This window comes from Notamacropus eugenii, chromosome 4 (genome assembly GCF_028372415.1).
Source record: "Notamacropus eugenii isolate mMacEug1 chromosome 4, mMacEug1.pri_v2, whole genome shotgun sequence".
In the NCBI taxonomy this organism is placed as follows: Eukaryota; Metazoa; Chordata; class Mammalia; order Diprotodontia; family Macropodidae; genus Notamacropus; species Notamacropus eugenii.
Genome location: NC_092875.1, coordinates 322,557,284 through 322,578,322, shown reverse-complemented (window position 1 = coordinate 322,578,322; position 21,039 = coordinate 322,557,284). Strand labels below are relative to the sequence as shown.

General features: G+C 39.2%; 1 protein-coding gene across 1 annotated transcript in view; it reads right to left on the bottom strand.

Moving 5' to 3' along the window:
* Positions 1-21,039, bottom strand: part of LOC140502861 (unconventional myosin-Vb-like) — a 104,661-nt gene that overhangs the window by 34,036 nt on the left and 49,586 nt on the right. The window contains exons 6-8 of the mRNA XM_072606919.1: positions 20,039-20,278; positions 18,777-18,877; positions 2,481-2,676 (exon numbers count right to left, since the gene is read on the bottom strand). Coding sequence (XP_072463020.1) covers positions 2,481-2,676; positions 18,777-18,877; positions 20,039-20,278 — 537 coding nt within the window. The remainder of the gene's footprint in view (positions 1-2,480; positions 2,677-18,776; positions 18,878-20,038; positions 20,279-21,039) is intronic.

The window sequence follows — 21,039 nt, the reverse complement described above, 5'->3', positions numbered from 1 at the left end:
TTCTGGGTGGAGGTAACAAGCCAGATTAGTGAGCTGATAGGCACCTTGTTTGTGGATGCCAAATACAAAAATTCTGAGTTTCTACCTGGGGAGCAATGAGCCAAATAAGTTTGAGGTTATTCCAAAGTGTATCTAGGATCTTTATGTCCAAAGGGCGACTGACACAAATATTTACAATAGCTTCACAGACTTATCGAATTTCAGGGGTTAGAAGCGACCTTAGCAGCCACCTAGGCCAACCCACATGCAAAAGGAATCCTCACTATGCCTCACCCAACAAATGCTTATCTAGTTTCTTTTTTGAAGACTTTGACGAAGGGGAAACTAAGGGCCTCTCCAGGCAGCTTATTCAACTTTTGGACAGCTCTAGTTGTTACCAAATTTCTGTCTCAAGTTCTTTCCATTGCTAGCTTCTGGGGCTAACAAGACAATGTATTTGATCAATACAAGACAACGTATTTGAAATACACTGAAGATGGCTATCATCTTCCCTGGGTTTCTCTTCCCAGTGTTAAAGCCAATTTCTTCAATAAAATGTCATAAAATATGCTGCAATGTTTTCAAATTTCACAATTATATCAAAAATAATGTTAATTGTGGACATTAGATCCATTCCCCTTTCAGCTGATCATCCATATACAAGGGATGTTGTCAATCCCTATTTCAAATAACAACTGAGATTGCTATGTAGTACTTCAAACACTTTACTCATATTATCTCGTTTGATCCTCAGAACAGCCTGGAGGGTTTTGGTGGGTACTATAGGCATGATCATTATCATTTTATGGAAGAGGAAACTGAGTTCAGAGGTTGATGAATTCCTTTTGGTCATGCAGAGGAAGGAGTTATATTGAGGTCTTCCTGAATATGAGGGCAATATTCTACTCACTAAACCACACTATCTTTCCTTGGATTTTGGATATGAAACAACTATTAAAGGCCACATTGCATATGCCTGTGCCTAGCTTCTGAACCGGAAATACTGCTACTAGGTCTGTACCTCAAAGAGATCAAAGAAAGAAGAAAAGGATCCATATGTACAAAAATATTTATGGTACCTTATTGTGGTGCCAAAGAATTGGAAATTTAGGGGTGCCCATCAATGGAGGAATGGCTGAACAAGTTATGATATATGACTGGGATGTAAGAAATGATGAAGTAGATGGTTTTAGAAAAACTTGGCAAGACTTATATGAACTGATGCCAGGTGAAGTGTGCAGAACCAGAAGGACATCTTATACTATAATAGCAGTATTTTAAAGATAATCAACTTCAAAAGGCTTAGCAACTCTGATCAACACAATGGCTCAGCAGAATCATAAAAAATTCATGGTGAAACACACTATCCACCTTCCAAATCTTCCTATCTTCCTTCCTTCCTTCCTCCCCTCTCAAATTCTTTCTTTTTTTAGATACAGCTAATGAGGAAATTTGTTTTGCATAACTATATATTTATAATAATTATTTTTGTCTTTGCAATAGGTAGGAAAAGGCAAGGGGGACTGGATCTGAAAATAAAGTAAAACTGAATAAAAAAAAACCCCACAGTGCCTTGAAAATTCTAAAGGGTCTGGCTTAAGGTTTTACCAAGGGCCCAAGCCTTGGTCAGGAACCTCAAACACCTTATTTCCCATGGCTCTCCAACATGAAGTTTGACTTCCTTAATGTCCCACAAGCAGGGGTATTCTAGAGCCAACTCATATTGGCTCAAAAGTGCTGATAATTAAACTTTCAGTGTTAGCTTTTATACCTCAGAAATTGGCAAACACTATAAATCAGTGCTTGATTTGTTTTGTTGATTGTCCAGGCTCAAGAAAGTAACAGAGGTGTAGATTAAACTTAAAAGTGGGGCATACTTTTCTTTAGACAGCTGGCTGTTAAACATTTACCAGCACACCTTTACTTATGATCCTGAGTCTCTTTTCACCTACTTACTTACCTTTCAAGGCCTTGCTCACGTCCTACCTCCTTTTAGTCCACGCTAGCCCATACTGGCCTTTCCCTTTTGTAAATTTACTGTCAAATTTACCACTTATCCCATGGAATCTCACACCACATTGTCCTTTGTGGTTGTATGTCTCATGTGTGTACATCCTTCCTCCCTAACTAGATGTTAAGGTATTTTTTTTTTTTTTTGAGGCAACTGGGGTTAAGTGACTTGCTCGGGGTCACATGGTTAATTTCTGAGGTCACTCTTTTTGAACTCAGGTCCCTCTGACTGCAAGACTGTTGCTCTATCTACTATACCACCTAGCTGCTACCCAGACTGTAAGCTCTTCTCCTTCTCTAGTATCTGCACTGTTCCCAGTTTGTAGTAGATGCTTACCTATAATTTGTTGTGCTGATATAATAATGTATTGCATGGCTCTTATTCCATGCACATGCTCCATGTGCAAGACTATAACCTAGGGTCACCATGTTGTAGCCACACACGTTTCTACCAAGATAGGACTTTCAGGAGGCAAATTCAATCTCCTTACCAGGTTTTCGTTGGTCAGTCGAGACATTTCATGTTGGATTCCAAACTCCACTTGGGCCTCAGGAGACAGCAGAAGTGTCTGGCAGAAGGTCTGTTGCTGCTTATCCATTTCCTCTTTCAGGGTTTCAATCTGGCTCTTCAGAGACTCCTCCTCCTCATGCTCTTGACTCTGGGCCTGGAGTTGGGCTTCTAACAGCCTGTGAGAGGAAGGAGGGCACACTGACTTCTTTGTCAAACACCTAACATTAGGCTGGCATCTCAGAAGAGCAGCACAAGCCGACCTCCAGCAGAGGATGGGATGAAAGCTGACACACTGACAGGACAGAGAAAACGAAAATTCTGGAACGAGCAAACAAGTACATTCCCAAGAAGCTAATGGCTAGAAAGGGCTGGTCACAGGACTTGAAAATCAGGCAGCTTTAACATGTCTCACTTTCAAACTCTGTTATAAACACAGAGAATTTTGGCAGTAAGGCTTATCACTACGTCAAGACATGAAAGCAAGGATGCACTTCTCACACTTTATGGTACTACGGCTACTGGAAAAATCCTGACACTCACCACAAAGCCCAAATGGGAACCCTCCTATCGGGGGAAAACATTAGCACAGAGGAAGGATTAGCAAAGGCTTGCTGAGTGACTGATGAGCAGATCTGATTAATTATTTTCCCTTTCATAAAAATAACAGTTCACACTTCATAGTGCTTGAAAGTAGACAAAACACTCTCCTCACAGCCACCCTGTAAGGTAAGAAGCAGAAGGACTATCATCCCCATTTTACAGATGAGGAAAAGATAAAGTGATTTATCCAGGATCACATAGCTAGGAAGGGGCAGAGCCAGGATTTAATCTAGGACTACTGACTCCCAGACTGTTAGTTCTTTCCTGTGTATTATCATGAAATTTTGAAAGGGAAAGTATTTGCTCCCCTGCCCCTAGCATCCTCTACTTAATTATTTTTTAATGCTTTGAAAAAAAAACTGCTGTTAACAAGTTCAAGGTGACTTTTAGAACATCAATTTGTTTGCTAGTTGAAGGCAGAGGGATCTAGATTACAGTAACTGGCTGGGGGAAAAGGAAAAGATAACAGGGTTTCCAGATTTGAGTTAACTGTGTGACTTTGGGTGGAGGAACATGGTGTAATGAGTTTTGACCTGAGAGTCAGAATTAGCACCCCAGGTTTGTCACTTAGTACTTGGGTGACTTTGGGTAAGTTACTTAACTTCTATGAGCCTCAGGTTCCTTATCTGTAAAATGGAAATAATTTTTATATTATTTTCAATTATTTCAAGAATTGTTGTGAGGTTCAAATGAGAAGGCACATGCAGTCATAAAGTTCTTTAAGCTTTGTTTGCAGTAAAAGAAATATGATCTTTTATTATTTAGTGAGTAAGGATGAGGATTATATTTGATCACTGTCTCTTCAGGCCCATGCCTTAGGGTGAAAAAAACATGTGGGGAAAAAAAGGAAATTATTGTCAGTAAATGTTGATTATGGAGTCCTAGTTTCACTCTAAAATATCCAATATTTATTATTCATGCAAAATATCAATATTCTAGATAGGTTGGAGATTTGTGTTCTAGGTGGAACCAGAGCTTACTAGATATAAATTAATCCCTAGGCTTTGTTAGGATATAAGGGAAAAACATGACCGGTCTCTAGTACAGTAATATGTATGGAGTCGATACATCATCAGTACTTGGAGATGAATATAGTAAAGACCAGCCAACATCTTTTGCCATATGTACATGTCAGATCATAGGATGGTAGATTAAATCTTGGAAGGGACCTTAGAGGCCAGCCATTAGTTCTAACATCCCCATTTTACAGATGAGGAAATTGAAAAACAATGAGGGAAAATGACTTGTTAAGGGTCACAAAACTAGTAAATACCTGAAGTAGGATTTGAACTCATACCTTCTTGATTTTAACTCTAATGCCCTATGCACTATACCACACTTCAGGGATATAGGTGCAATAGCATTCATGTAAGACAAACAATTTGGTGTCTGAGGTTGGAGATGGACACAAGGGCTCTTGAAGTCATAAGACACTGGAAAATGAGCGCATAGACTTCAAGCTGGGTGTATGTAGTTTGTCACTATTTGAGAGACTCCTTCTGGAAGTCAATGAGGGGGCTCATCACCTTAATCCCATGAAGTGGAGTGGGGATTTACAGGATGAATTATGTTACTTTTCCACGACAGGGTCCTGCTTCAAAATGGCAGCCCTTAAGGTCAGGGCACCTCTGAGGTACAGTAAGAGAACTGGAAACCAAGAAGGTCAGTAGGAATGAAAGACTGAATGCAATTCAGAGAGTGAGGACCCTGAGTGCTGGTATGGGCTACTAATGTAACCAGTAGGGCAGGAAATCTGGAGGGAATTGATGCAGTGGGTGCCTTGGGCTTCTTGTCCACAGGGTACTGTTTACCCAGGATCAAATGACAAATGCCCATGTGTTCTGACATGTACTACCTTACAGTCTGGCCATGAGGCCTGTAGCATGGACTGCCTCTGTGCAGGTGAGCTGTGTGTGCAGGTGAGCTGTGTGCATGTGTGTGTGTGTGTGTGTGTGTGTGTGTGTGTGTGTGTGTGTGTGTGTACAGCAGCCAAATCTGAGATCCTGGGCATAAACACAATTCCCTGAGTTAGCCCCATTCATCCACCTACATATTCTCACAGCTTGGGTTACCAATGGACCAGGCACCAGAGGAAATGCATAAGACACTAAAACAGGAATGCCATCCCTCTCATTATCTTGACTCTAGGAAACCAGACAAAAGAAAGGACACATCCCCATTTTATAGATAAGGAAACTGAGACTTAGCCAGAGTCACAATGGCTAGGACGTGTCAGTGGTAAGATATGAATCTAGGCCTTCCTGGTTCCAGGTCTATCCAGCACTCTCTCCTCTGGGCCATGCCTTACTGCCTCTCTCATACACTAATGACTGCAATTTGAGAGCAATAAAACTTAGTACAGATGAAAAAATGAACAGAAGGGCACATAGGAAAGAAGATATTTTTGTCACTGTTTCGCTAAAATGAACATTACCTTTATAGCAAACTAGAAATGATTTACGCATGATTTTATTCTTTTGTTAATAAAAGTAATTGATATTATTTGCGACTGATAAAATAATTGCTTTAATTTTTGCAGGTGCATTAAGTTTACTTTGTCATTTGATTCTCATAACCATCTGAAGAAGTAGGCACCACAGGGGTTATTATACCCATTTATAAGAGAGAGAGACTGAGGATGAGAGATGTTCGGTAACTTGCCCATAGTCATACGGCTATCATGAGTCACAGAAATTCAAACCCAGGTTTCTCTTGATCCCAAGTCCAGTTCTTCCTGTTTCTTGTTTATTTGATGACTGCTGTGGAGACTGCTTAAGTTTATAATAAAAATTATGTCTTAAAAATTGAAAACCTGGGTTTCTTAATCTCAGTTCTCACACTGGTCATATGACATTGGGTAAAGTCATTTATCCTTTCTGGTCTTCAGTTTCTTCATCTGTAAAATGGGGGTGAAAAATATCTTTCCTACCTGCATCAGCTGGTTATAAGAATCAGGAGAAAACACATATGGAATTTCTTAGGAAACATTCCAGTTTTGGACAAATGTAAGGTATTGTGAGCACCATGATTGCCTTGTTCACATGGAGGCTCTAGCCCTGCTACAAAAAGCACAGTAGGAAGGAAGGGGACTGAGACATCAGGCACCAAGCATATAAAAACAAGTGAGTGAGTTATCTGTGACCCTAATTGTACTCTTGTTAATATAGCCAGAACAAGTAGCTGAACAGGCATGGACAGGCAGAGCAGAAACAGGAAGGAAAGAATATTATTTGACCTGGCAACTTGCTTTAGGCCTTGGTAGGCCAAGCCGAGTTCTCCATCTTCATTCAAATATCCCCAATCCTCAGTCTTGCTAGAAATAAAGGACAGGAGAAAAAAAAAGGAAACCAGTAGATAGAAAAGATAGATAGTCAGACAGATATATCAGAAGGGAAAGTTAAGAAAGCCCAGTGAGCCCAGCTATGGTTCGAAAAAAAAAAAAAAAGGAAAGCTACAGATCAAATGTAAGATACAGTCAGATAAGTGAAAGATAAGATCATTATATGATCTATATATTATCTCAGTCCTCTCAAATACATAGCAAAACCTTGGGAGAATTACCAGGCTTTTGTTTTTAAGATCTAGTTAACCATCATGGGAATAGATCTTTCATGCCTCATGCCATCATCACCTGTGAATTCTGCAAATGAGCCAAGCAGGGCAAATACATCGCCAAAGATAAAGAAAAGGGTGACTTACTCATGGTGCCTCTGGGAATCAGCTCTAATGAGGAGGAGGAGGGATAAAAGTCCCATGGCACAATGAAAGCCTTTATACACATACACATATACATACATACATACATACAACACAGAATTGCATTTACCTGAATGATCAAGGGCCCAGGGAGGGAGAAAAAGAGAGCAAGGAAAGCTTGCACAGCCAAGGCAGAGAGAAAAGGGTCCACTTCCTCAGTGGGTAGAGGGGATGGGAGTACTCGAGATGGAATAGCAAATGATTTAGAATGCCAAGCAGGAAGATGGAATGATTCACCACTACCTCACCACCTACAGATTCATGACGTTAATGATTTTGAGACAATCTGGCACTGCTTAAATAAAAAATAGCGGAATGCATGCAGAAATCTGGTATCTTTTGTTGAGAGAGTGGCTATCTCGTATTATATCTTTCCTATCTCGAATTGTAAGATTTTTTGAGGACAAGTGAATATTAGTCAACCCAATGCCAAACACTGCTTCAGAGTCCTGTGCAAAGAAGCGACTTAATTAATGCCTCTTATTGATAACTGAGCTATTCCACCCTATCTGTCCATCTTTGAATAGTGCCCAGAGTATCAGACCTTTCTCATTTCCATCCCAACTCCCCTCTTCCCTTTACTCATAAACTCATACTCTTTACTCTCTCAGGGCTGACTATATCTGTGCTAATGAATGCACAGAATTCTCCTGCTCTGTGATCAATTCATTACAAAAATATTTATTGTCAATCAGTTCTAGGCAACAGATACTAATAAAGTCATTAGATGATACACTGGAGATATGACATATATAGATCCCTATTACAAACAGTATGGCATCATCATTACATTAGAGGTTTATAGAACAAAGGGGGGATTCCTTACCAAGGACAAGATGGAGTGTGAGAGAAAAATATATAGAAGAGGTAGCTTTTGAGTTAGGTTTCAAAGCAAGAGAAGGAATTCAACAGGCAAAGCCATGGAAAAAGAGTATGGGGAAGAGAATATGAGAAAAGCATGGAAATACAGATAGTGTTAGAATATGGAAGACTTTGAGCATCAGGCAAAGTAATATAAACTTTATTCAGGAGGCAATAGAAAATTACTGAAGATTTTTTTAGTGGAGGAGTGACCTGACCAGATGTGGAAGTTATACTGAAAGTGGTATGGAAGATGGATCAGAGGAGGTAAGAAGACCTATCAGGATGCTCTTAGAGTAGTTCAGAGCTATGGCAATGGGGGTGATAACAATGGAAATAGAGGCAAGGGAAAGGACAGAAGACCTACTCCAGGAGTAAAAGCAACAGGACTTAGTAACAACTAACGGTCAATAAGAGGGATGAGTCACAAATGATAAAAACGTTCAAATATGGAAAAGGGGTGAAAATATGGTGGTAACCTTGACTGAAAGTGATATCATTAAGAAGAGCAGGTTTAGGAGAAAAGATTAGTGTGATTTTTGGACAAATTGGGCTTGAAATATTGGCAGGACATCCAGGCAGAGAAGTTAGATTAATAGGTACCAATGTCTAGATAATATAAGTGTATTTTAACTGCAGTCTTTGGGTCCAGGTCATACCTTAACTGAAAGGAATGCCATAGTTGGGAATTTCTGTCAATATGACTGGTTCTTGGAGGAAAGACCACAGACTCTCAGAAGTGAAAGTGACCTTTGAGATCATGAAGCATATGCAGAGTATGCAGTCATATTACATTGCTTTCACATACATTGTCTTACTCAGTACCCATCACAACCCCTCAAACTAAAATAAGGAAACTGAAGCCACAAAAGATTGAGTGATTTGCTTAAGATGATGTAGCAGAGCCCAGGCTAGAACCCAGATATTTTTGAATTCTATTTATTGCTCTTCCCACTACACTATGCCAAGACATTTTTGGGGGATGATGGGGATTCCTTTAACCCGGCTTCATACAAACCTCACCAGTGTCTGTCTGCATTCTGTCCATGCAATGTTGTCCTGCCATCTTCCTTGTCCTTCCATCCCTACTAGAAGAGACCATTCTTGCTCTCCCTACTTATAGCTACCTTCTTCTGGAATAAGGAAAGTCTTGCAGACATTGGAAAGGGGAATCAAAGGACTTAGGTTTAAATTGTGCCTCTGACCTTATTTCCTTCTCAAGGACAAGTCACAACCTTCCAAGGCACCAGTTTCTATACCTAGTCTAGAACTGTAATGGGGGTAAAGTGGGATTGACTTAATGATTTCTGTAGTCCCTTTCAACTCTATCATAGGTTCCCAAACTGGGAATCCTGGGGGGTGGGGGAGTGCTGGGACGATCAGGGGTAGTCTCGGGTGCAATCAGGGGGTATTGAATAAAAATACGGGGGTGGTGGAAGCATAAGGAAAGAAGAGAAGATTTTGAAAAACTTTTTGTACATATTTCATCTGTTGTATAAGAGTTAAATTGTAGTGATTACATTATTTTCCAAATAAACACACAAAATGAAAATTATAACCAATCAGTGGTCAAGCCCACCGATAGCGTCTTAACAAGCAAGTGTTGGTAGGCCAGCATGTTTCAAATTGTCAGGAAGTCCACCATGCATCAGCAGGAATATATGCATGCAATGACTTGTTTGCAAAATGATACCATGCAGTTACACGATGCACTACTGTGTCATCAAAATTTCAACGCACAAATAACCCACAAATTTACAACAAATTATTATATTTAAGATGCATCATTTAAAATTATTTGGTATTTTTTGAAATGATGCAAATTTTTTAAAAAAAAAACTGTTAAAGGGTCAAAGAAAGTCGATTTACAGGGGACAGGATGCTGAGCAATTGTTTTTTTAAAGAGGGCAGTAGGCCAAATAAGTTTGGGAACCTCTGCTCTAGGCTCTACATTCCTATAATTATTTTTTGCTAGGACAATAACTTTTATTTGACATATGCAAGATTTTGGTGTCATGCAGCTTTCTGGACAGGTTTATACAATCTCAAAAGTTTTCAATAGTGTAACCTGTTTTTCAGTGTACCTGACCCAGAAATGGCTCATGACACATCTGAAGCTCAGAGATTTATCAAAGGAAGTGATGATGAGCAGAAAGGTACATGGAAAAAAAGGGACAGAGTGGATGGGGAGAAAGTGAAGGGAATAAAAAGTGGAAAGGGTGCTTATTGCATCTTTTTTTTCAGTCAAAAGCTGAGGGAGATTTTCTGTGATTTCCCAATTTAAACTATTGTTGGTTTAAGAATGCCACCTAGTGGCTATGATAGAAAATGAAGCTTCATGAAATTGAGTATAAAATGTAAATTTGTGAATTACATCAACTAATATTTGTTGATGGCCTACTGAGCGCATGGTAGTATTTCAGACATCAACCGAAAACAAATGAATTTATTGTGATGAATTTAAATTATAGTAAAGTCTGACTGTCCTACAAGTCAGGAAACTGGACCCTTCCTTGTATGTGGCATCAAAGGATTCTATAGGGTAGAGCAAGCCTGGATATTAGAAGTAACGTGATCTCATCCTCTACCTTTATACGTAAGGAAAGTGAGGCCCTGAGAGAGGAAGAGATTTGTCCAAAATTATACAATGGAACGAAGAAGACTTGATTTAGATGATCTCGAGGATTCTTTCCAGATCTTTAATTCTGTTTTTGTTAATTTGGGCATTTATAATAGTCAGAACGACTTAGTTGTTGCAAGCTGTTCTTAAAATAATATTATTGTTACTGTATACAGTATTCTCTTCGTTCTCTTCTTTATTTTGTGCAAGTCAATCCATGTTTTTCTAAGATCACTGAGCTCATCATTTCTTATAGCACAGTATAGTTATTCATGATAAACAGATGTATAGAATGATTTTACATATACACACGTGTGTCTAATGATTCTATTTTTATTGTTGTTTAGTTGTACCAGTCACACCTGACTCTTTGTGACGCCTTTTGGGATTTTCTTGGCAAAGACACTGGAGTGGTTTGCCATTTCCTTCTCCAGATCATTTTACAGATGAGAAAACTGAGCCGAGGAGGCTAAGTGACTTGCCCAGGGTCACACAGCTAGTAACTGTCTCAGGCTGGATTTGAGCTCTGCTCTTCCTGACTCCAGGGCTAGCACTCTAATCAGTGCACCTCTTCGTTGCCCTTTTGATTTTATAGTCTACGCTATAATTTTTTAAAATGAATACAATAACGCACTAGAACAGGCCTGCAACAAATGTGATATAATCTCTATCCCAAGAAATAGAAATTGGCAATCACTTCTCCTGCATTGCTGACATGTTATCTGCCTAGAGAAGGGGTTAGAGCATTCGACCTCTCAAAGTTCTTTCTAGGACTGAGATTATAAATTTCTTATCACTAAAAAAGAAACCTTCTGGGATTGCCTATAAGTCTAGTTCACAATTTTTTTTCTACCCTATCTCCTGGGTTGGTTTATAAAGACACTGGTGGTACAAGAAGTCTTCATTCTGTAAAATGAGGGACATCTGAAGTTTCAAACTTGGTCACAAAACATATATATTTGAGGTACTTGACAAGCTGCTTTTTGGTAGAAGCAAATTGCTTCTGGTAACTGCAGCGTTTTTAGAAATATTGGGTCATTTTAAACTCCAGAAGAAAATCACAGGTATCTAACCAGGGGTAGCGAAAGGAATTAATTTCAAATGCAGACCTGGAAATTTGGAGGCCATATTTTAGTCAGATGGCATGAACCTGAAGAGGGCTTGGTAGTCTGGTGTTTAAACTTAACTACACCTGTGCCACGAGACTCTAGGCAAATCTCAGTAAATTTCCCTTTTCATTCCAAACACTCCCTCCTTAATAAACAAGGTTAATTGTGCTTCCTAAAAAGATCCACTCACCAGATGAGCTATATGTAACATGTCATACATACATGTATCACATACATGCATATATACCATGGCATTATCTGTAGGGCAGGTAGATGGTGCAGCAGACAGAGCAACCAGTCCTGGAGCCAGGAGGAGCTGAGTTCAAATGTGGCTCCAGACACTTACTAGTTGTAGAAGTCAGCAAGTCACATTAAGTGACCCAATTGCTTCTCCCCCAAAATTCTTAAGTGAAAAAAAATTATTTAAAAAAAAACCCAAGTCATTTCCTCTTCTTTATGCTTTAGTTTCCAGCATAATGTAAAATGACCGAGACCACAAGGTCATAGGCTTTAAAGCCAAAAGGGATCAACTAATCTAATCCTCCTATTTTACAGATGAATCTTAATTTTGGCTTTTTCCTTCCTAACTATAAATGATGGTGGAGTGGAGGGAGGGAAAGAAAGAGATGTGAAGGTCAACAAAGATCTTTTTTCAAGCTCTTATTTCAATTCAAGGCCTCATTTCCAAAATGTAATTTTATTTTCTGTTCCAAATTCTCTATTTTTCTCTCCACCCCTCCTCCACCAACTGAGAAGGCGAGAAATAGGATACTTCTGAGTATCATATAACACATATAAGCAAGTTTCCACATTAGTCATGTTCCAAAGGAAAACAAAAAAGCAAGAAAATAAAGGAAAAAATATGCTTCAATGTGCACTCATTAGTTGTCCATTTGGAGGTGGGTGACATTTTTTATCCTAAGTTTTTTGGAGCTGTGGTGGATCATTGAATTGATCTGAGTTACTAAGTCTTTCACAGTTGGTTATCTTTATAATACTGCTATTAATATGTAAATTGTTCTCTTTTTTCTGCCCACTGTATTCCATATCAATTCATACAGGTGAAATCATTCCTTTGTCATTATTTCTTACAGCTCAATAGTTTTCCATCACCTTCATATACCATAACTTCTTAGGCCTTTCCCCAATTGCTCCTAAATGAAGTTAAAAAACCTTGCTTTCTCTTTCCGAGGTCTATAAATTGGAGGGAAAGACAGAGATGCAAGGATCAACAGGAATTCTCAATGGTGGTTTAAATATCAGTGGTAGAAAAAAAAGTCCTTTATACACTCACATAGCACACAATTTATGTTTAAAACATAAAATTCTACAACGGGGATGGCGGCTGTGTTTAGGAGAAAATAACTCCCTCTTCTTTTTAAAGAATCCTGCATTTACGGAGGACAACTCTTTAGCATCGTGAGCTGCCCTGCTGGGCAGGGATCCAAAAAGTCATTAATCAATGTTATCGGCCTCTATCATCTTGTGCATCTGCCTTTTCTCCCTCTCTGAGCACCAAGGCAGTCACAAAATTTCTTCCACTCCAAGACAGATGTGCCAGGTTGGCCTGGAGACAAAATGCCCCACAGCTAGCTGGAAGGCACTCTTTTAGAATCCTTTTTGGAGGTAATGTAAATAGTTCCTCCCCTATGTTTAACTCCACCTCACAAGACTATTCATTTCTTACTGTGGGTTGGGCTTGCTGGGAACTGAATCATTTTAGCTATAATAGAAGCTATTTTTAATTTTATCATCATCACCATTAATACTACTGTGAAGGAAGACACAAATTCAGGATATTAAACTGCCCCTGAGAAAACTAGTGTTCAAGCTTGGCTTCCTGTCAGGTGTTTAGAGGTAATAAAAAAGAAGCTGAAGCCTCTGAAGATTAGGGGGATGTCATTGCTTATGTGTCAGGACCAAGCACGTAAGAAGTTTTTATCATCCGAGTACTTTTATCTTGGCCCACAATCATTGAAAATGACTAAATCTGGATCCCAGTTTAAAATCTGAGAGATTCACCTTCAGATTTTTCTATGTTCCTCTTTTTTTCCTCTGTCCCCTTTTCTCTCTTCTCTCCCACCTTGGAGAATAATTTTATTTCTTTAAGAATAAATTTATCATTGCTGTTCTTTGGGAAACTCATAAATAGGGATCATAGTGAGTAGACCAATGGATTGAGTTAAGATGCACAGGCTACAGTCCTGATCCTAGCTAGCTCACTGTGGGTGCTGGCTCAAGTCTCTTCCCTGTCTGTGCTTGGGTTTTTCTCAAAGGTCCTTCTTGCTCTAAAACCATCTGATTCTATGAAGTGAATAAGTGAATTGCTAAAGCAAGATTTACTCCTTCATTTACAGTTAGGGTCCAATTAGTGCAAATAACAAATCTTGAGAAGTAGTTACATTATTTGAATTCACACTGCATATTTCCACTGGGCTAGACTACTGACATAGTTCACGTGATTACAACTTTGAACAGTACAAATTTAAATACATGGGACCACATCAGGAGATTCATTATTTGCATTAATCAGGACATGACTATAATGATATCTTCTTAGAGTGTTCTATACTCTTATAGATTTGGAACACCTGGTACTGAGGGCATATAATAATTGCTGATGTCTGTATAGTATGTAAAATTTTGCAAAGAGGTTTATTCTTATTCTCTCATGAGAGTCTCACAAAAACCTCATGGGGAAGGTGCTGTATTTCATAAATGAGGAGACATATTTAGAAGGATTGATTAGATTGATTAGCATATAGATTTAGAACTTGAAGGGGGCTCAGAACTCCATTTTATAGATGAGGAAACCAACAGGTTAAACAATTTGCCCATCACACAACTAGTAAGTGTCAGAGGCACAATTCAAGCTTGATCTTCCTGACTCCAAGTCCAGCATTATTTCTATAGTCCCATAGAAAATAAGGGTCAGAATCAAGATTTGAACTCAGGATCTCCCAACTCTAATTCTTGTATTCCAGCCCCTTTATCATGTTTGCCATAAATAATTGGGGACTAACTGAACTGATTGCTTGACTTTTCAATATAAGCTCTAGCTAGGTTTCAGTCCTATTTGGAAGAAATATCTTCACAGGGAGGAGGATTAACTGTTCTATGTCAGACCCAGATGTCTAGGCTGGGATTAAAATTGCTGAAATCCAGCTCTGTGCTAATTCCCCTGGCTACATTGCCCCAAGGTTCCTATCTTCTTCTGAGAGTTAATTTATCTTGTTTTAACTTTCCATTACTTTGGGGAAACAAGAATGTGACAGTCTGTTTTGAAATCCAAATAATTTGGTTTTTCATGCAATGAGGATTTATTAAATGTCTGCCACAAGAACTAGAAACTAAGAGAGGGTCCAACCATTGCGGAAAGGCTGAACAAATTATGGCATATAAATGTAATAAAATACTACTATGCTCATGAATAAAAATGATGAATTAGACAGCTTGAGAAACTGAGAAAGACATCGTAAACTAATGCAGAACAAAGTGAGCAGAATCAGGAGATCAATTTATACTGTAACAACAACACTGTAAACAGCAGTACAAAGATGTCTAAAACTCAGGACAATGCCTCCCCAATCTCCAGGTAAGCAGAGCCCAATTTTAATATAAAGTTCAAAGTCAATAAATGTGCTGGAAAAATCAGCAAACAATAATAGTAATAAAAAAAAACGTGACCACAAAAAGCTACTATTATGGCAGGGAAGATGAAGACATAAAATCAGAAGAAGACAGCAATGTGAAAATAGTTACCAAAAACCCTCAAAGAAAAAATAGTAATTGGACTAACCCAACAAGAATTCCTAAAAGCGTTTTAAAAAGAGATTAGAACAGTAGAGGAAAGAATGGGAAAAGAAGAGAATGATGCAATAAACTTAGGAAAAAAGAATTAGCTTGGCAAAAGAGGCAGAAAAATACTGAGGAAAGTAACCCCTTAAAAATCAGAATTGACCTAATGGAAAAAAAGGTACAAAAATTCATTGAAGAAGAGAACTCCCTAAAAAGGAGAATTGGGCAAATGCAAAAAGAGATACAAAAGCTCTCTAAATAAAATAATTCCTTAGAAATTAGAATTGGGCAAGTGGAAGATATTGACTCCATGAGACATCAAGAAACAATAAAACAACGTCAAAAAATGTGAAATATATAATTGGAAAAACACTGATCTGGAACATAAAGTGAGATAATTTAAGAATTCTTGATTTACTTGAAAGCCATGTTCAAAAGAAGAGCCTAGACATCATATTTTAAGAAATCATAAAAGAAAACTGCTCTAATATCTTAGATCCAGAGAGTAAACTAGAAAATGAAAAAAACCATAGATCACCTCTTGAAAGAAATTTCCAAATGAAAACTCCCAGGAATATTATAACCAAATTCCAGAGCTCCCAGGCCAAGCAGCCAGAAAGAAACAACTCAAACCTCATGGAGCCACAGTCAGGATCACAAGTTTCCACCTTAAACGAGTGGAGGGCTTGGGATATGATATTCCAGAAGGCAAAGGAGTTAGGATTGCTACTCAAAATAATCTACCCAGAAAAACTGAGTATAATCCTTCAGGGGGACAATTAGATATCCAGTGAAATAGATGACTTTCGAGTATTCCAAATGAAAAGATCAGAGCTGAATGAAAATTTGACATTCAAATATAAGACTCAAGAGGAGTATAAAAAGGTAAATATGAAAGAGAAATAATCACAAGAGACTCAACAAACTGTTTATGTTTCTATATGAGAAGATGATACATGTAACTCATAAGAACTTATTATTAGGGCAGTGAGAAAGAATCTACATAGAAAGAGATCATAAATGTGAGTTGATTATGTTGGGATGATCTCAAAAAAATGAAGGGATGAAAAAGAGGGATGTACTGGCAGAAAGGAGAAGGGAGAGAATGGGGAAAATTTTCTCATATAAAGGTGTGCAAGGAGGAGCTTTTATAGTGGAGGAGAAAGGGATGGGGTGAGAGGCAATGCTTGAACCTCTCTCTCATTGGAATTGTTTCAGAGAGGGAAAAATACATATACACTCAGTTGAATATAGAAATTTATCTTACTCTATTGGCAAATAGGAGGAGAAAGGGATAAGAGATATGGGATGGGGAATGATGGAAGATTGTCAGAGGTAGTAGTCAGATTTTGTAGGAGGAACAGGATAAAAAGAGAGAGAAGGAGAAAAAAATAGGATGGAGGGAAATACACAGTTAGTCATTGTAACTGTGAATATGAATAGGATGATCTCAGCCACAAAATGGAAGCAGACAGCAGAACAGATCAGAAACCAGAATCCAACAGTGTGCTGTTTACAAGAGATGCACTTGGAACAGAAAGACACACAGAGTTAAAATAAAAGGATAAAGCAGAGTCTATTATAATTCTGCTGAAGGTAAAAAAAAGGCAAGGGCAGCAATCATGGTCTCAGATAAAGCAAAAAGATACCTAGTTAAAAGAGATAATCAGGAAAACTACATTTTGCTAAAAGGTACCATAGACAATAAAGCAATATCAAAAATGTTTACAGCAAGTTTACCTAATAAATGCCTCATTTTTCAAATATATAGGGAACTGAGTCAAATTTATAAAAATCCGAGCCATTCCTCATTTGATAAATGGTTAAAGGATATGAAAGGGCAGTTTTCAGAAGAAGAAATCAAAGTTATCTATAGTCATATGAAAAATGCTCTAAATCACTATTGATTACAGAAATGCAAATTAAAACTACTCTGAGGGACCACCTCACACCTACTGGAAATGACAAATGCTGGAGGGGATAAGGGAAAAATAGGTACATTCATAAATTATTGGTGGAATTCTCCAAACGTTCTGGAGAACAATTTGGAAGTATGCCCAAAGGATTACAAAACTGCATACCCTTTGATTCGGCAATACCACTACTAGGTCTGCACCCCAAAGAGATAAAAAAGGGAAAAGGACTTATATGTACAAAAATATTTACAGCAGCTATTTTTGTAGTGGAAAAGAATTGGAAATTGAGGGGATACTCATCAGTTGGGGAATGGCTGAACAAGTTGTGGCATATGATTGTGATGGAGTACTATTGTGCTATAAGAATTGCTGGGGGGGAGGGTGGTTTCAGGAAAAAAAAAACAACATGGCAAGACTTATATAAACTGAAGCGAAGTGAGAAGAGCCAGGACATCATTGTGCACAGTAGCAGCATTGCTGTAATGATAATCAACTTGGAAAGACTTGTCTACTCTGATCAATTCACTGATCCAAGACAATTCCAAAGGACTCATGACAAAACAAATGTTTTCTACCTCCAGCGAGAAAAATGATAAACTTTGAGTACAAATCAAAGTATAACTATCTCACTTCCTTTATTTTTATTTGTTTTGCTTTTTGTGTGTGATATGGCTAAGATAGAAATGTTTTTCATGATTTCACATGAATAATTGGTATGATTTGCTTGCCTTCTGGATGGGGAGGAGTGGGAGAGAATCTGGAACTCAGAATTTAAAAAGAGAAGAATGTTAAAAATAAATAAATAATAGATTTGTTTAAAAAAAAAAAAAATCCAGCCTAACTGGAATCTCTGGCTGTTCTCTTAGCTCAGTATTCCACCTCCATCTCTGTGGCTCCGCAAAAGCCATTCTCCCATGCTTGCAATGCAATCCCTCCTTATTTCTGCCTTGCAGAATCTTATCTTCTTTCAAGGCTTAGCCCAGCTCTTAAATACCCTGTGAAGACTTCTGTGACTTTCCCCCAAAGGAACACCCCCCTTTCAGGTGTGACCACTCTTTCCTCTCATGACAATCAGTGTTCACTTATCTGCATGCATACTGCATAACCAAGTCCCTTTAGGAGGCCAGAGACCATTTCTCTTTTGTTTTGTATCTCCATGACCTATCACAGGTACCTTAGTGGGAACTCAAAAACAGGATTTTGTTGAACTGGACTGAGTTGCCATGACACAGGGTAAGCTAGAGTTAGGATGGAAAGAACAGAACACAGGAAGTTGGAGGAACCTTAGAAATCATCTTTATCCTTCTATCTGGTGGAGAGAAGTTCAACTGGTCAAAGCACCAACTTGGTGTTGCCTTCTTTGTCCTTCCCCCTCAACCCTGTTGGAAAGCTCTTTTCTCCAGTATGTATCAGTGGAGCTTGGTTCTAGTTGCTTCATATGTATTAGTCTTTCTCCAGTTAGTTCAAAAGCTCGCTAGGGCAAGAATATTCTTGCCTCCTCTCATATCTGTCATAACACTTGGCACAATGCTATGCAATAGCCAGTATTTGGTGGAAGTGAAATGTCTGCTTGAGCTAAAGTATCTCCCTTTCTTCTCCTGGGAGAAAGGACTTACCTGTTTGTCTGGCAGGCCCCATGATAGGCTTCAATGGCATATTCCTGGTCCACATGCGTTTCACTGTTGGGCCAACTGGTCCGGGCATTAATGTTTGGCTCCTAGAGAGAAATGTGACATACCAAGACAAATGAAGACAACCCTGATTATACAAATATCTGTCAATGGAGCATAAACCCTACATATGAGTGTATGGTTAAAGGCACACATCAGAAAAGTGTGAGAGCTTGTATTTTAAGTAAGATAAATGTCCTCTAGAAACAGAGCTGAGTGCACTTACTTTCAGCAGAGGGGAGGGTCAAGCACAGAAAGATTTTCCTGGAATGCTGCTTTAAAAGATCAAAGTCATCTTATGGAATCAAATAAATAAAACCCCTTTCCTCTCACTCAGAAAAGGAGATGAGAGGGTTGGACATGGTTGGGTTAATGTTAAGAGAGATTCCCTTCCCTGCCTCTCCCCAAGTCTTCTTTGTCGTGAAGTATCCTATGGAAATAGAGTCTCCCTGCAAAGAAGAACTTGAATTTAGGTGCTTAAGATATAAGGAAAAAGCGCTCATGCCTTCATACCCATCTCCTCCCTTCTACTGGTTTCCTTTTGCTCAACTGATGCCAGGGCATATGATGAGTTGTAGAGTGCTCTCTCCCCACCTATCTCCACCCATCTCTCGCTGCATTAGTTCTTGCTCAGCTCCATACCCTTTTCCCAACTGTTGAGTCTCAAAAGATGGATTGGACCTCCCATGCCAAGGAGGGAAGGAGACGAGGAGGGGCAACCTCTCACTGCCAGGACACAGGTCAGGCAGCAGGCATCCAGAGTTTTTAAATAAAGTTAAATTTTTTCCCAAAAAAGAGGCAAGGAGGGGTTGAAAGAGAAAGGTAGAATTCAAACAAGAAAAGAAAATGATGATTAGTTCAGTTTCTTGGACATATAGCCATTTCCCTTTGGGTTTATCTAGTGTCAGGGTCCATATCTAGTCTCCTAGGCTCCATAGAGCATGTATGGTCCTAGTTGCTCCAGTTCACATACCATGTAACCTGAAATCCCACCCTAGGATGAGAACAACCTTGAAACAATCAGATCTTTCAGACAGGATCCTAAGGCCAGAGATTTCTCAATCTCTGAAATCAAGGTTCCTTTCCTTCAGACAGAGGTATTGTGGAATACACCCATGGCTCAATGGGAAGGAAAAGTCTGTGGGGAGAATGCCCAGCCCTATCCATTATCTGGTCATTTGGCTGCCTTCCCAGGCTGCATGCCTTACCATGCTGCTGCTGCCATGTTTCCGCTGGTCAGCGCTCACAATTTGGGTCCTGAGGATGAGCACCTCCTCTTTGCGGACCTCCAGCTCCTCATTGGCTGACTTAAGCTGGTTCAGTAGGAGAGCGTAGCTGTCCTGGACCTCATGGGTCGAGTTGTTCTGTGTGGCCTGGTTGGCCACTGCCTGTCTCAGTTCATTCAGATCATTTTTCAGCTTTTTGTTCTCCGACTCCAGCTCTTGTCTCTGGAAAACACCAAGGTTCCCCGTTATCTCTTAGATGAGGCTCACCCAAGAAAAGGGCTGTCCACCACATGAACATCCTATCATGCTTCCTTAATGAAGCCAATCTCACCACTAGGCCTGCTCTGTGTGGGGCCCAGCCTGTGCACAGACACATTTGTGAGACTGCGTGTAAGCATGCTTACCAACTAATACAAATAGTGCTTTAAAACTTGCAAAACACTTCCCACATTTTATCTCATTTGATCCTCATGACAACCCTGAGAGGAAGGGGTTATTATTCTCATCCCCATTTTACAGATGAGGAAAGTGAGGCTGAGAGGTGAAGCGGCTTGTCTAGAATAGCACAAGGGATCACATAAGTGCTTGAGGATGGTTTGAACTGAAGTCTTCCTGATTCCAAGTCCGGCATTCCATGCATTGAACCACCAAGCTGCCTTAATAATTACTGATGATTCCAGAAAGTCCGCAGGGGGTCTTCTTGTGGCACTAGATTTACATCCATATATTGACTCTATGTGTTTCTCCCACTTAGTGTAGTAAAAGTAGATAGAATGTTGGATTATGGGAGAATGTGAGCTCCTAGAAAAGAGGAATTTTTTTCTTTTCATTTTTGTCTTTTCATCTCTAGTGCCTAGAACTTGGGAGTCACTTAATAAATGCCTGCTGAACAGCTGAGTCAGGAGTCTGAGCTTGTCCCTGTTGAGTTCTATGGCTGTGAAGGAGGCAAGTGACTTGGGTGAGTCTCTGCCTCAGTTTGGGTT